This window comes from Carassius auratus, chromosome 5 (genome assembly GCF_003368295.1).
Source record: "Carassius auratus strain Wakin chromosome 5, ASM336829v1, whole genome shotgun sequence".
Classification (NCBI taxonomy): Eukaryota; Metazoa; Chordata; class Actinopteri; order Cypriniformes; family Cyprinidae; genus Carassius; species Carassius auratus.
Window position 1 is genome coordinate 21735757 of NC_039247.1, and position 16287 is coordinate 21752043.

Consider the following 16287-nt stretch of genomic DNA (forward strand, 5'->3'; position numbering starts at 1 on the left):
TTTGGTGCATTAAGATTTTGTTGCTACAAACAAATAGCTGTTTATCCTGTTTAACATATAGATAAGACCCTAGTAAAAAATATATATATATTTGAAATGCATTAGTTTTGTGCTAAGTATACTACAAATACTTCTATGTGCTTAATAAAAAAATATATACTGCAATTGTATTTTTGGTATACTAAACTGGTATACCTAAAGTCTGCTAAATTGGAAAAACTAATTTTGTGCTTAATGCAATTTAATTGTGTGGAAGTAGTGCGGTTAAGTCTTTCTCTAACCCAGCTGAGTTGTGTGCCCTTTCACAGTTGAGAGAAGTATGTCTTTTGAATTTTAATTAAGTTTAATAGTGTGAATTAAAACAAAATGCAGAATTTCAACTGTAATTTGAATCTATGGAATCAGATTCAAAGAAATTCATAACTGCAGTCTTTCTGGATTCTCTTGGTATATTAACAAACATGTCACGAGTCTCCTGAGACCAGTTGTGATCGTTTCAGCAAAACTCTCCAATCTTGTTCCCTCTCCCTCTGAAATACATATCTGCTATGTTATTGCTTAATATAGCATATTTTCGTCATATGACCATACATTTAGAGAAAAAACAAAACAACATTAAATGCTGCTGCCTGTTATTGAAAGATGTGGTTTATCTATAATTAATAATAATACAGATACTATAACAAAATGTTGATTTCTCTTCACGGTTTAAATATCTGAGTATTAATTGACCTCTGTGAGTTTTTATAATGCAAGTAAATGGTACTTTAAACAAGTTCATCAAAATTACTTTTTGGAATGAGATATACCCTAATGATTCAACTCAGCCCTTGACACTGTTTGGGGCAAATTGTGTCACTGGGCTACATTTTTATATAAGTTTTGTTTCTAGAGCCATATTATGTATGCCTTCTTTTAATTGTAATCAGTACTGAACATACAAAACATCCTAAACTTTCTCTTTAACACAATACATGTTATAACCCAATGTTTACTTGTATGTGGTGTTAGTTAGTCAAAGGAAGCAAACCCGGTCTGTGGGTCTCACTGTCCTTGCTGCGACGTGAGGTCGTGGCTCATTGGCTCTCCGCTGCTGCTGAGGTCGTGATGACACAAAAGCCCCGCCTCCTCCGAGCGCTGATTGGCTGGCAAGAGTCTTCAGCTAAACGGCTAAACACCAGAAGAAACGAGTGTCAGTGCATTCATATCTAGCGATGCGGTGGTATCTTTGTACACGAATGAACTCGCTCTGTTGGGTGGTGAGGTAGACGGATCTTTAATTTAAAGACAAGGGATTTAGATTTTTTGCGTTATCAAAGTGTAAAATGAGCGGCCGCGCGATAGTCCGGGCCGTGGAGCTGCTGGGCAGCGGAGCCTCGAGGCTCTTTCTCTCCACATCAGCAGCTCCGCACTCGACCGGAGTAACATTAACGTTACATGGCATCAACAAAAGGTTTCGGTCAACATCGTCCATGTCCAGTTACACTGAGCTGGCTCGGGAGCGGTCAAAAACCGTTACGTCCTTTTACAACCAGCCTGCCATCGACTCATCTGCCGAGAAGGTCAGTTACCATTTCCCGACAAGTTTCCATTAACCGTTGTCTCTTTAACTTCCCCCCGCTACGGAGGGAGATGTGCTGCGGTCTCCATCCATGATTTGGATGGCCCAGTGGTCACGTGTTTTGTGGGTTTCTCGTGTTGTCATGACACTGACCTCGAGCCTCAACTAGTTCTAGTTTGCGTTAACTAACGGTAGTCTCATTGGGTCAAGGTAAGGTAATATTTACTGCCACATATGCTAATAATCTCTATGACATCACAGAACCTAAAACCCAATAACCATAAAAACCGAATACAGAGGCCCACAAAATAATTTAACTTTTCAAAATGGTTGTCATTGGATTTATTAAGTATCAAACTTATTTTTTCTGAGTCACCAGCACTTCAAAAATGCACTAACCATTTGACAGATGCATTTTATTATTTCTAACCTCTTGGTATTGTGTTAAATCTTGGCCTGTTAAGTCATGCTGTGTGTCCTTATGTAACCTGTCCTACTTTGAGCATCTCAAAGTGACTCATCAAAACCCAATGTGATTACCACTCTGCCACTGCTCCTTTTAATCATCGTTTCCATAATTGAATCAATTAAAAGGAATAGTTTACTTCGAAATGGAGAATCTGTCATTTACTCATCCTCATGAAACATCAACCCTGTAAAGCCTGACATATGAAATAATAATTCAATTATTTTTTCTTTTAAAATATTTGTTTTTTTAGACAATGGTTAAAAAAAAATCTAAAATAAAGTTGCATATGTTTTATGTTTACGAGGTTTCTTGTTTTGTATCATATTTGATACACCAGACTTTAATGACTCAGAAAAACACAAACGGAGCAAAAATATGTAATTTGGGGCAGGTGTAAAAAAATGAAATTCTTAACATTTGTAATTCGTAGATATCTTTATAACAGCATTGCAAACAACTTGAATAAAATGCATTGGTTGACACACTATATCTCCCAATGAATTGTCATTGTAAGATGATATTTAAACGCTTAGGTGTATGATCAAAGGTCTGTATTTTTTAATTGTGGACTTTTTTACAATTGTGCTAAAAGGCTTTTTCTTTACTATAAACTATGAACAAATAGTTAGAGGACAAAGTCTCATTAATTCTCCCATATGATTAAAACACACAAGAACCAATGGCGCTTTATGTTGTTAACGTTTATATTAAATATAGATATGTCCTTTGCTGCTGAACTGACATGCACTCCATTCACCTCCACGCAGGCCTATTAATAAGTGTAACGTTACCCATGAATCACTCCATGGATAATCACATTAACAGGATACAGATGTAGTTGTTATAAAACAGAATGGACTTTTTTAACTTCTCCAAAACAGGCTGAATTCTTAATTTTATCCACAATTCAAGTGAGTGCATGTAGTAAGACCGACATCTAGGTATACATCATAAAGGTCTCGCAGCACATACAACATCAAATCAAACACTGTTATAATTAAAGTATATGCTGTTTTTAACAGTAATGTTCTCTTCACAGCCTTCTGTCAGACTGACGCCAGCTACTATGCTGTATGTAGGGAAGTCTCCTGATGGACAACACATCCTGGTAATTAAACACTCCTGTCCTCGCTCCTACATTTATCCCAACCCACTTTGGAGCCAGACTTTTAAAAAGTAGTTGTTTCAGCCATTTTGTCAGCACATAAAACTGTGCTCTGTGTCTTAACTGCATCTTTATACTGAGTTCTAATGAAGCTGTGTGTGATTTGATTCAATGCAGAGCAGTGCCAGGTATCTACACAAAGAGCTGCCTGTACGGATCGCCCATCGCATTAAGGGTTTTCGCAGCCTGCCCTTCATTATCGGCTGCAACCCAACCATTCTCCAAGTGGTGAGTTCCCCATCAGTTTGACATCGTGTTCAGACAGAGAACTGAATGGACCATGTTTGATTCAGTGCCAGTGTTCTCCGATGCCTAGCGTTCTGCAGTGATGTCTTGCTGAACGTGACTTAGCTTGATTTTGATGGACAGAACAAGTGCTTTATCAATACATGCATGGGTTTTATTTAGTGCGGAAAAATCAACTTGCCTTCTCTGTTCTTAGTTCATAAAAGTAGACTACTGTTCAAGTTTGGTGTCAGTAAAATTCCTTCATTTATTTTAAGAAATTTTGCAATATTTTTTTTTTTTACTTTCTGTTTATCAAAAAATCCTGAAAAAAAGACACACAAAAAACAGGATTCTGTAATCAATAGAACGTTCACTTTCCACTGGAATATTAAGCAGCACAACTATTAATAAGAGTAATTAATACTGTAGTTTCTTGAGCACCAGATCTGCATATTAGATTGATTAGATTGATAAAGGGTCATGTGACACTGAGGACAATGCTTAAAATTCAGCTTTATCACAAAAATCGAATTTCAAAGTACCATATTTTTCGGACTATAAGTCGCAGCTAAGTATAAGTCGCATCAGTCCAAAAATACGTCCTTATGAGAAAAAAAAAACATATATAAGTCGCCCTGGACTATAAGTCGCATTTATTTAGAACCAAGAGAAAACATCACCATCTACAGCCGCGAGAGGGCGCTCTATGCTGCTCAGTGTAGACTACAGGAGCACTGAGAAGCATGGAGCGCCCTCTCGCGGCTGGAGACGGTAATGTTTTCTCTTGGTTCATGTCAAATTAATTTTGCTAAATAAGTCGCACCTGACTATAAGTCGCAGGACCAGCCAAACTATGAAAAAATGGCGACTTATAGTCCAGAAAAAACAGTATATGAAATAAAAACTGTTATTTTTATATTCTAATAATATTTCACAAGCATTACTGTTTTTACTGTATGTTTGTTCTAATAAAATCAATTAAAAAAAAATTAATCCCATATTTTGGAACAGTAGTATATATTTTGCACTCTTTTAGGAAATTATTTGAGGTTGATAATTTTTCTGAAACCATGTCCATTTTAATTCATGTTACCGTGCTTAACTGTTTTGTTATTTCTTTGGTGCTGTACTTCATGTTGACTGTAAACTTGGCTTGTTAAACAAGCAGTTGGACTCTTGCTGTCCTTTTTTTGTTTATAGTGCAAACTCCATATCTCTTTTTTTTTATATAGTACTTGAGCTGCATGAACTTCACATATTTGTTAAATGGTAGTGTATACGTGCGTTCCAAATCACATACTAATGCACCATTCTATTATGTTTTGTAGTATAAATAGTGCGAGTAGTGCGTTCTCACTGAATATTCCAAAATTAAAAAGTGTACTTTAAACACCCGGATGATGCACTTAAATAACTGAAAAAATCAAGTGTGGAATGTTGGACACTTCATGCACTCATCTGTTGCAGCTTTAATTATGTAGCAAAGGGGGCGGGGCTATCAGACTCCGATTATGAATGACAGAAAACCTTATATAATTCATACACTACATAGAGTACATACTGCATAGTGTATTGTGCATCATTTGGGATGCAGCTTATGTTATCAAATAGGTTTATTTTTGTAGCTTTAATGGAAAACAGGGAAAAAAAATAACTGAAATATTTTTTTGCAGTGAATATATCATCACAACCTTTGAACTGTTGCAAGTAAAAATTTCGATCATTCAAAACATTCAGCACGTTTATGTGTTTCCCAATCAATCCTTCTTCTTAATTTGAATCCATAGAAGCATGTAAGCCATGTGTTTATGGAGGCTTAATGAGGGCCAGGAATGGTTTTCAGGGAAGGAGCTCCAGTATCTATGCCACAGCACATTTGTTACCCATATATTGCACTCATTCATTCTCATTCTCTCTCTCTCTCTCTCTCTCCACAGCACGAACTTTATATCAGGGCCTACAACATGCTGAGCGACTTCCCGGCTGTAAGTGCAAGTTGACCAAACCTGTACATATTAATTCATACACAGCCTAACCAACAGCTTTCAGATTTCTGTAACCTGAGAGGCGTGTGAGTTTAGTGAACTGATTCATCCGCTGTAGAAGTCCGACAGAGTGGAGGTATCACCTCTCACCAGTGAAACCCAAGTCTTTGTTGACTGACCGACTGTGTAAAATGCTGACTCATGAATATGTCAAATCTAAGTACAAATGAAAAATCCCTGTGTTGCACAATATCGGTTTTCAAACTGAAAATATGAGGCAACTGAAGGGATTGCAATAGTTATTGCCGTGGCTTGTACATTATGAGTCCAAATTTTGGGCCCACACGTTCTCATTCTGTTACATTCGCCTTATCCCACGATTTAGAGTAACAGTAAACTATGAAAGAACACAGATGAGCACACAAAAAAGTGTGGTCTGTAAGATGTTTTAAACATGTTTTGAAAGGTGTCTCCTGTGCTCACCAGAGACATTTAAAGTAACAGTGCTCTATTTCATTTATTTTAAAATGTAACTTATTCCTATGATGGCGAGCTGCTTTTTTGAATGCTTAGTTAATGGTATATTGAAGGGGCTCCATCTCCGCTGTCTGAAATGTATTTTCCTGGCCGTGGATTTCAAGTATTTAAGTGCACCATTTAGATCAAAAGATTGCAAAGATCACAAGAAAAGTGAATCCAGCCAGTTTCTGCTGATGTAAGTGGATCCATTTATTTGTTTAGTGTGAATAATAAGGGTAGATGACCGTTAAGACATGATTACCCCACCATTTATGATTTTAACTATGTCTGTGAATTTTCTGTTGCATAAAAAGAATAACATTTAAGATTGTTTTGCTAACCATACCATCATTGTTTTTATCTTCAGATCACAGACCAGGAGACTGAGGCACGCTATAGCAAACTTGTAAAACAGCTTCTTGACGATCACAAAGATGTTGTCACCATGTTAGCCGAAGGATTCAGGGAATGTCGTAAACACATAATGGTAAAATCACAGAAAACCCTAGTGTTTTGTTCACCATCATCAGCAGAATAATATTACCGTATCCTCTTTCTGTATGGTTCACGTTATACTTTCATTTCGGTCCTAATCGGTGGATCTGTCCTGGTTGTTTATTTGTTTTACATTCTGTTTGTTCAGGATGAGACTCTGGTTCGTAATTTCTTGGACACAACGTTGACGTCTCGTCTGGGAATCCGCATGCTGGCCACACACCACATTGCCCTTCATGAGGATAATGTACGTGTCTTGCTTGATATCTTCCCATCAGCGCCGTTTCTTACTCTATTATGGATATTTCTAATAATTAGCAATGGATCTTATATTTATAAAAGCTGTGTAGTCTTTAGTCATTTGGCCAGTGATGAAAATGTCTCATACAGGCAGCCAAGTGGACCACCAGTATTTTCACATAAATATACAATAAATCTGCTGTCGCATTACAGAGACCTGCTGCAATGAACAATATATTTGCTCACTTTTGGAGCTGTAATGGTTCAGAACAGGACGGTTACTCTAATTAATCATGCCTGCTATTTTATTATCATTATCAAGTAGCAGGTTGATTTACTAGGACTACATTTCTGAAATAAAGAGTATGAATTGTGTATTTGATTTGTGGTAATATTAAAGTTTATCATTTTATTGTTAGACTATAAAATCGCACTAATACAAACTGAACCGCTCATGTAAAGCTGAACTACTAAAGAATCAGCAATGCAACATAAATACATATTAAAATGTAAGTTGTAAGTGATTTTAATAAAATCAGAGGTATAAGCAATATCTCTACCAGTTGGTACGTTTCTGATGTAGCACGGATATTGCATTCACATTACCCAGCACTAGAATGGATGCTTTATTATTTTTTTCTTTCTCTGTGCTATTTCAGCCTGACTTTGTAGGCATTATCTGTCGCCGCCTGTCCCCTAAAAAGATCATCGAGAAGTGGGTTGATTTTGCTCGGTGAGTATGCTGTCCATCTGCCTTGCATCCTGTCGTCTGTTTGCATATGTGAGTGCTCAAGACTCGAGGACTTTTTTAAGAGGTTATTGAAAAGCCTTTTGTTCTGTTATCAGCACAGTCAGCTCCATTTACAGCAGCCTGTGTGTGTGTGTGTGCGCGCGCTCTGTTTGTCCAAGATAAGGGTCAAAGCCCACTTCTCATTTGTGATTTACCAAGATGAGTGTTAAAGGTCACTGTTGAACTACTGTTTAACATTTACTGTGTGGGAGCAAAAAATGTATTTACTTCTACATGAGTTTAATGTGTTAACAGTCCAGGAATGATTTGCAGTCAATGATGGACCTGTTTGCTACTGTTATGAATTTATAGTGCCATAATTTCAAGCTGCTATTCGAAAGCAGAACATTTTTGAAAAAAAAAAAAATATATATATATAGATGGATGGATAGATAGATAGATATTAATTTTGAAATTCAAGTCTTGACATTCATCAGAGATAATTATTATTTTTTTAATATTAATACAAAAAAATAAGATTGCTGCCGGTTGACATTTTCTAAATATGATCAGTTTATGTCACGCATGTTGTAAATTCTGCCTCATAAATCATCTCATTCAAAATGATCTGAATGACCTAAGAAAACAGATGAACAAGAGGAAGTCACCACAGCTCTTTTTGTTTGGGTTGGTTTAAGAGAAATAATGAACCGATTTCATAGCAACTTCATTATTAAGTCAGAACACAGTAAAGTGTTTTCTTCTTTTGACTTAGTTTACTTGACTTTCAGTTTGTCTCCTTGTCAGCCGGTTGAGAGGCTTTTGCTGAGATGTCAGAGACATTCCTCCTGTTTGTTTTTCTGTTGAAAAGAATCTGGTCACAATGTGAACCGTATGCAGTCGTGGGCTTCATGCCTGGACCCCTGAGGAATGTGCAGTTGCTAAAACCTCTTACGACTGCGCCATCACTCGTATTTTACTTCACTTTTTCCAACCAGTCGTTCTGCTGATGGACAGAGTATCTCTGTATTCTCATTCTGATCTAACATCAGTTTCTCCTCATCTATACTAAGGTGACTTTCAAGCTAAAGTCGGGTCCAGTTTGAAGCATATTCTGCCCACTAATAGTTTGTTTTAATGTGAAATAATTATCTGTATTCATGATGGATGGTCTTCTGTGAGAACAGAGGTCAGGCTGCTCTCATGAGAGTGTGACCGTTAATATGCTGCATCAGCAGAGCTGCTCTGTTCCTCTTCACAGTGGCATGATCAAAGCGTTCCCACAAAGACCAGACAGAGGCCACATCTTACTAGCTCTGAATGAAATGTTCTCATTAATTAGTGTCAGATTATTTAAAAACTGGCTTTAAACTTAATGAAATGCTCAAAACCGCAATCCATTTACCAGTACTTGCATAACCTGCTGAGGCAGAACCAGAAGCACGTGTCTTATTTTCTCTGTATGCTATTTTGAATTTGTTGTTTTCATGTATAATACCAATTGTTTGAATACAATTCAATTGATTTTCTCTTGGTCCTAAAAACGCTTTATTCTTAATAATGCTTATGGTTAAATGTGTCAAATAAATTGTGCCAGATTTTTATGTCTTATTTCTTTGAATGATCGTAAAGAATTAATAAGTCCGTCCAGACTTGAATGGTAATGTAAATGTCTTGATCCCTCCTCTGTTCGGGCAGACGGCTCTGTGAGCATCAGTATGGGAATTCTCCACGGGTTCGCATTAATGGCCATGTGGCGGCCCGCTTTCCCTTCATCCCACTGCCTCTGGACTACATCCTGCCTGAGCTACTGAAGAACGCGATGAGGTAACATTCCTGTCATGTATACGGCAATGAGATACACACGACACACCTCCTGCTCGACTATGCTATATTAACTATCTAATGGGACGGTCAGATTTTGCTGTCAAAGCAGTTGCTTTATTTGGACCGTAGCGAACCATTGCCACTATAATGCAGTGATATCTGTAGCTGCATAAACTATGACCAAAATATCTGTAAGCAATGTTGCCTGTCTGTCCGTGTATGAAGGAGGGTTACTGTAGTGTGCCCTTGTGTTAACACTATATGCTTTGGTGAAACGCCAGGAAAATGAAGTCGTTTACATTTCAGACACGTTATGCAAGAAGCCTGGAATGGAATGTTATGGCAAGCATGGGTCATTGTGACCCAACCGAGGTCATGAAACGCCAAGGCAAAGTCTTTCAGCTACAAAGAGGCACAATGTGGTGCAAGACATTATAGTGAGAGAAAATGCAATGGGGAATGCAAAAAAGCTGGTTATTTTTCTGTTACTGTGTTATCAGACCTCCTGAACTTAGTTTCATTTAGCTTTGTTTAGCTCACTGTCATTATACAATTTTTTTGTTTACCTATCAATGCATTCACCCATTTAACAACATTATACCTCTGTTGTATTGAGCTTTACATGTGCAGACACTACTCAGGCGTCTGTAAAACGGTGTTCTTAAGAAAGCGGAAATTCCTGTTATGGGACCTGTCCTACTACAGTGCCCCCTCTCTCTGAAATTTGCAGTCTTAGCAATGTTCCTCTTGGTCGCCCACACTGGCTGCCTGCCAAGTTCAGTCCAAGTTCAGTGGTACAATACAGGTTTTCTATGATGGTGGCAAAATATCCAAAACGATCTACAGAGGAGCCTCTCAAAATAATGCAGTGCACTGAAAACCACCCTGAAACCAACATTTCACCAGATATATGATATAATCAGTGTGGATTAGTCTAGAGGTCTATAGTTATCCTACAAATGAGGTAGAAACCTACAATTACAAAGAGCCAAAATTGTTTGTTCTTTTAATTTAATAATTTTTTTTTAAAGAACAGGAATGTTCTGGATTCAATGCAAGTTTAGCTCTACCGCCTATGCCAAAACAATAATACTGACTTGTTCTTTAGCTTTTAAAAAGAAAAAAATACATTTACATTTAACACTCTTACAGTAACAGTCTTCAGGGGAAAATATTGCATTGGAATAAAAATTTAAATACAGTTTTTGAAAGTATAGCCAGAAGATTTGAACTTTATGGGTGGTAACATTAGACTAATGTGATTGAAATAGTTTACTCACCCTGTCTGTGTAAGATATCATGACCACTTAACCTTCACACAATACGATGTTTACAGTTAGACGCTCGTCAGCTACCACCATTAACATGGGATTTTTTTAGTATGGAAGAGTATTACTCTTTTTACAATAAATGTGAGTAGCACTGCTTTTAAGCCTTGGCTCAAATACCTCCAAAAGACCTGTACTGTGCTTGTCTTACAGATTGAGAGACATGTTTCTGATCTTGTTCTCGTTGTTCTTTAAATTTTGATCAGATTCACTGGAGAACAGCATGTTCTCAGTTGGTTTACAACAGTGCAGTTCCTGCTACTGGGAGTCACCCAAGACAGACTGTGAACTTTTTAATTTATGGGCATGGGCGTGATTTTGTAATTAAATGGCTAGGGACAGTTTGTGACTTCACAACATTAGCAAAATTTTGCTTAGGAATATTAATTGCACAAATTAATTTCAAATTCATTTAAATAAAAAATGTTGTGTCTGAAAGAAGAACTCCTACAAGTGCAAATCCAAGCAGGTAAATAAATGACTTTTTAATGGCAAAAAGAGGGTTTCACTGTTAGTAAATATGGCCGTGTTCAAGTGTTCAAATAAGAATTTTTGCCTTTTTGTCTGTATGTCCTGGTAACCATAAAGGAAGTGAAATTTCTGCACAAGAACTGGAGATGTTTCCGATGTACTGAATAAATCCCTGACACATGCAATTTCCTGCTCACACAACTTTATATCATGTTTTCTGTTTCTCAGTCAAAGGAGAAAGGAAAGCTTTCACAGTTATTTCAGGCCTTATTTCAGTGCTTTTGTTATGATCAGTTGTTCACATGAATTTGTTTTTGTGCAGGGCCACCATGGAGAGTCACTTGGACACTCCTTACAATGTGCCTGATGTTGTGGTCACAATCGCCAACAATGACACCGACTTCGTCATAAGGTGAGTCTAAAAGCCAATGCTGATGCTACTGAACCACATCACACATGCATGATAATACATTAATGCTTGACAATACATCCACATGTTCTAAATAACATTTGAGTTGCCAACTGATCATTCACATTGAAACATGTTCAAAATCAGATTTTAGTTGGATTTCAAACTACATGCAAATGCAATACAGATTTTAAAAAAGCAGCTGGAGTTTTGATATTGTTTGGAGGAAAATAATTAAAGAGAGCTGAGACAGATCTCTTGTGGAAAGTGTCTGATTATTGCCCGTCTGAATGAATACACGGACACTGGTTTTAGGTGCGGTTGGTCCGCTGTGAACTCAGCAGAATGGAATTAATGCTTTTTCCTGGAAACGGTGAAGATATTTGAGTTCTTCTTTGCACAGAGAGCTCATCGTGCAGAGTGCTATCTTTAAAAACAGGTCCATTATCTCTCTGCTCACTCAGCAGTCGGGTTAAAACCTCTCATCACACAGAGCATATTTACTCATGGACAATATTTATTTAACCATAAACGCATGGAAAGTATGAACCTGTTTATAGGGCCGTTTCATAGTCAACGCATCTGTACGCATATGCGTCCCCGAGGCTACGCATTGTTACGCTTCGGCCGCCATTATGCGTCGGTGCGTGCATAGCCAAATGTGTCGTCCTAGTTTTTGATACGCGACGCGCCGATTCACGCAATACTCTGCGTTGTCGGTGGGGGCGACATTGCAAGCATTGTACATTAATTCAAGTATATTGTGTTTACAGAAGAAGAAGGTTTGAATACAATGGCGGCCGAAGAGGAAAAATTATGCGAACTTATATGTATTCATCCACATTTATACGATAGTTTATCAGCAACAGAATACACTCCTCTTCAGTTGCCATTGTGATCTGAATATCACGTGACCCGACTCTACTAATATCACCCGACTCTACTACCCCCTGTTGCGTGAGCGGTGTATTGCATACACGCATCACCCGTGACGCTTGCGTTCACTGTTTAGACTATGAAAGGTAGCGCGTCGCTCGCATGGCTTCCTCGCGTTGATTATGAAACGGCCCTTAGTGTTGGTTGGTGGATGTCTGAAATGAGGATGCAAAGTCCTCTGTTTTTTGGTTTTAATGTAAATTCATGCTCCACTTGATGTTAACACATTTTTTTAGGAAGTTATAGGCTTTTGAAACATGATCACTGACCTTACAATTTCAGCAGGAAACAATGTTTTGTTGTATGTATAGGTCTATGCATAAACGGTATGTGTAAGTATAGTACCGTTCAAGATGCAAGTAAAATAGTATTTTTGAAAGCTATTTCTATTAGTGCTATCTAGAGCTGTGCTATATTTACTTTTTTTTTTTATCCGCAATACCTTGTTAAAAAATGCAATATTAGATATGTGATAAGATGCATGTGAAAAATCTATATAAATTATATAACCAATTTGTTTCACATTTGTTACTAGCTTTTATTCAACAAATACTCATTAAATTGATCAAGCATTACCGTAATCTTTTATAACAGTACAAGTGACTTTCTTTATTATTTCACAAAATATGTGCAAAAAAGTATCATGGTTTCCATAAAACTATTAGACTGCACAACTGTTTGTAACATTCATGAAATTAGAAAAAAAAAATTGTTGAGCAACAAATCCTAATATTAGAATGATTTCTGAAGGAACATATGACACTGAAGACTGGAGTAATTATGCTGAAAATTCTGAATTATTATCACAGGAATTAATTTTAAAATATATTAAAATACAAAACACTTAAATTATAACAGTACTCACTATTACCGTTTTTACTATTTTATTTTTAACAAATAAATGCAGCCTTGTCAAAAACTAAATCTTTGACCTCAAACTTGTGAATAGAAGTGTATAGTAGGTGTGGAAAGAATACCCCCCCCCCCCAAAATGATCACATTTTGTTGCTTTGCAGAATAATATTAAGACCGACATAGTTTTTGTTTTATCCAGTTCTATTTACTCAGTTCAACTTATAACACCCATGTGAAAGATATAACACCAACATGTCAGAAACATCATAACCGAATCAGAAAATGAAGCGGCAGTCACACTAGACTTTGAGCATGCAAAATTTCTTCAAACGCTGCAAAAGTCGTAATATGATGTCCTACTCTACAGTGACTTTTTAAAAACTTAATTTTAACACATAAATAATAATGCATATAAAATGTTTAAACATACAATCTACTACGCTTTCCTGCAGTTTTAAATTAATGCTCTTTTAATTCAGCTATGAGGTTGTGCTGAGACGTATCCATCTGCTGTTGGTCACATGGTTTCACATGATGCGAATTCACAGGATAAAGTTCACCAAGCTTGAACATATAAATGTAGCGAAATGCAAATCTTTTCGCACAAGTGCTTTCAGTCTGATGCATTCACATACATATGAATGTAAGTCAATGGAATGAAAAGTTGTTGTAGCTAATCATCTTCTCAAAGGCACACAAAGCCATTTGACTTTCAACTGTGATCAGTTGTGGTCATTTTGATGAGCTCAGCATGAAAAGAGCTTTCTGGGAGCATCTCAGTCCTTCGTAGTGTAAATGAAGCAAACAATCAACTATAAATGGTACGCACTGTCAGACTCAGAAGATCTCAGAGATAAAGTTGTGGACAGGCACAGGAAGTCAGGAGATGGATACAAAAAAAAATGGGAATCAGATGATAGTTAGATAGATAGAAAATTTTTTAGGACCCAAATCATTTATATTCATTGCACAAAATCAATGAAACTGATTTGCCTAAAACAGCAGAGTGGTGTTTGTATCATTTTGCAGGATCTCAGACCGTGGTGGTGGCATTCCTCACAGCATTCTGGACCGGGTGATGGATTACCACTTCAGCACTGCTGAACAGAGCACACAGGATCCCCGCATGAGCAACCTTTTCGACAACATGACCAACAGCGGCCCCCAGTCTGGACCCATGCATGGGTAAGAAGAGCTAGACCTGTAGAAAAAAACAGCACAAGCTCAAATGATTGGCACAAAGGTTGGGCTTTTATGTAAATTATTGAAGGACTGCTTGGGATCACGTCTCTCTTTTTTTTTTTTCAGTTATACCATACTTTTCATCTCTTCGAAAGTAAATATTTGTTTTTATGTGTTAATTCAGATTCTCTGCATTCTTGCAAGATCAATATAGTAGCTTAAGTTGGATCTGGATCTGTGAGTGTGAAGTCTCATTTCACAAATTACAAAAGACCAGATGCCAACTGCCAGTTGTGCTGTTGTGACGTGTAATGGGGTTGAAGAACATCTTGGTGATGCCACTTGTTTTCTCCTCCAGGTTTGGCTTTGGTCTGCCTACGTCCCGAGCGTATGCTGAATACTTGGGAGGCTCCTTGGCCATCCAGTCGATGCAGGGCATCGGCACCGATGTCTACCTGCGTGTTCGGCACATTGATGGCAAAGGAGAGAGCTTCAGAGTTTGATGTCGTGGTCTATCCCTAGAGTTTGTGGTCAGTCACCATGTTGAAGATTTTAAAGGCTGAAGAGGAACCAAAGCCAGGATGTTAAACATTCGTCCTTTCACTCGTATTACCCGTCACTGCATCAGTATCACTGCGTGTTCTGCAGATTATGGGTGTCATGCTTGGGATTCACAATGCGTTGTGTTTATATAGTGCACTGTGATTTCTATTCAACTTTCAGTGTGTTACTGTCCATCGTCACCAGTGGGGCGAGTCCTTACACTCCAGATGCTTTCAGAAGATGCTCTCTAGACAGTCATATCCTGCTGTTTTTTTCCTGCTGAACTCTTTGGAGCTGCATTGTTCACTTCCTGTGAACTCTGAATAGAGTTTGACTTAAGAAAAAGACTCGGTCAGAAAAAATGTTCAGTCTTGCTTCACACCTGTCTTGAGTTTTTCACATTAACTATATGAGCTTAAGAGTTTGTTGTAGATTTCATGCTTGAGTTGCTACAAAAGGCTCTTTGGGTTATAGCACAGCGTAAAATATAAATGATAGTTTTGTTTTCTCTCCAGCAAACCGTGTTAAAAGAAATGTTCATATTTGAATGGATGTTTTTACACTCTGCCCACTTGCACATTTGGTCTCTTGATCGAGTTTGTTCGATTTTTTTTTTTGTTTGTTTATGCCAACATGTTTGAGACTGAGAGAGACCATGAGGTTTGTTTACCTGAATTTGGAAATTTTCCCCAAATGACAAAAGTTCTATCGAAATACTGATTGAACTGCTGGAGGATGTCACAATACATAGTACAAGTAATCTGTAACATTTTGTCTTGTAATGTGCCTTGTGGTTTCTCTTTTGTCCTTTCGAAATGATGACTTCCAAGAAAAGGCGCCTCCTTGTTTTCTGATCATCACCTGTTCTCAAGAGCTGTAGATTTGTTGCCCTCTGCTGGTGGAAGCTGAGTATCGACTTCAAACAAAATGGACATACTGATGAGTTCGTGTAATGAATGATGATGTACAGTAGGTTTTGAATCATTTAGAATGAGTTACACGCACATATTAACATTTTCCTTTGTTTATATAAAAGGCCAAATTGTGGCATGATGCACCTAAAAGGATGAGATCGTTTTATGTTTTTTTTTTTTTTTTGATGTTGAGTTTGCATTGCAAAGATGCCAAATACACAGCTTTTTTGGGCATTATAAAATTTTGGATGAGTAAATTTATGCTTTTCTCTTGATTTCCTTCCTCTCTCTGTTGGTTTTAATAAAATATGCTGTTCATATTGTGGCATTTTGACAGTATTTTTATTTCAGCAGTAGGCTATAAATAGGTGGCAGATATTTATGTTCCAGTACTGTAGTACATTATAAAACAGTATGCAATGACAATTTG

General features: G+C 37.4%; 1 protein-coding gene and 1 long non-coding RNA gene across 2 annotated transcripts; one reads left to right on the forward strand and one right to left on the reverse strand.

The window, feature by feature from the left end:
• Window positions 1-3: 3 nt before the first annotated feature.
• On the reverse strand, window positions 4-1680 carry LOC113081137 (uncharacterized). The gene is made up of 2 exons (XR_003282107.1): window positions 1572-1680; window positions 4-1170 (listed from the first exon to the last, which is right to left on the reverse strand). It is a non-coding gene; the product is annotated as an uncharacterized LOC113081137 (long non-coding RNA).
• LOC113081119 (3-methyl-2-oxobutanoate dehydrogenase [lipoamide] kinase, mitochondrial-like) lies at window positions 1165-16182 on the forward strand. Its single transcript, XM_026253160.1, has 11 exons — window positions 1165-1562; window positions 3070-3138; window positions 3313-3423; window positions 5361-5408; window positions 6295-6414; window positions 6571-6669; window positions 7322-7395; window positions 9091-9219; window positions 11341-11430; window positions 14248-14403; window positions 14759-16182. The coding sequence occupies exons 1-11, from the start codon at window positions 1326-1328 to the stop codon at window positions 14901-14903; spliced, it is 1278 nt and encodes a 425-aa protein (XP_026108945.1). The 5' UTR covers window positions 1165-1325; the 3' UTR covers window positions 14904-16182.
• Window positions 16183-16287: the final 105 nt, after the last annotated feature.

What these genes read in the sequence shown, in the direction of transcription:
- LOC113081119 (XM_026253160.1), top strand. Translation starts at nt 1,326, where the DNA reads ATGAGCGGCCGCGCGATAGTCCGGGCCGTGGAGCTGCTGGGCAGCGGA. An exon ending in TCGACTCATCTGCCGAGAAG is followed by an intron (nt 1,563 to 3,069) that starts GTCAGTTACCAT and finishes TTCTCTTCACAG; the next exon opens with CCTTCTGTCAGACTGACGCC. An exon ending in TTGCCCTTCATGAGGATAAT is followed by an intron (nt 6,670 to 7,321) that starts GTACGTGTCTTG and finishes GTGCTATTTCAG; the next exon opens with CCTGACTTTGTAGGCATTAT.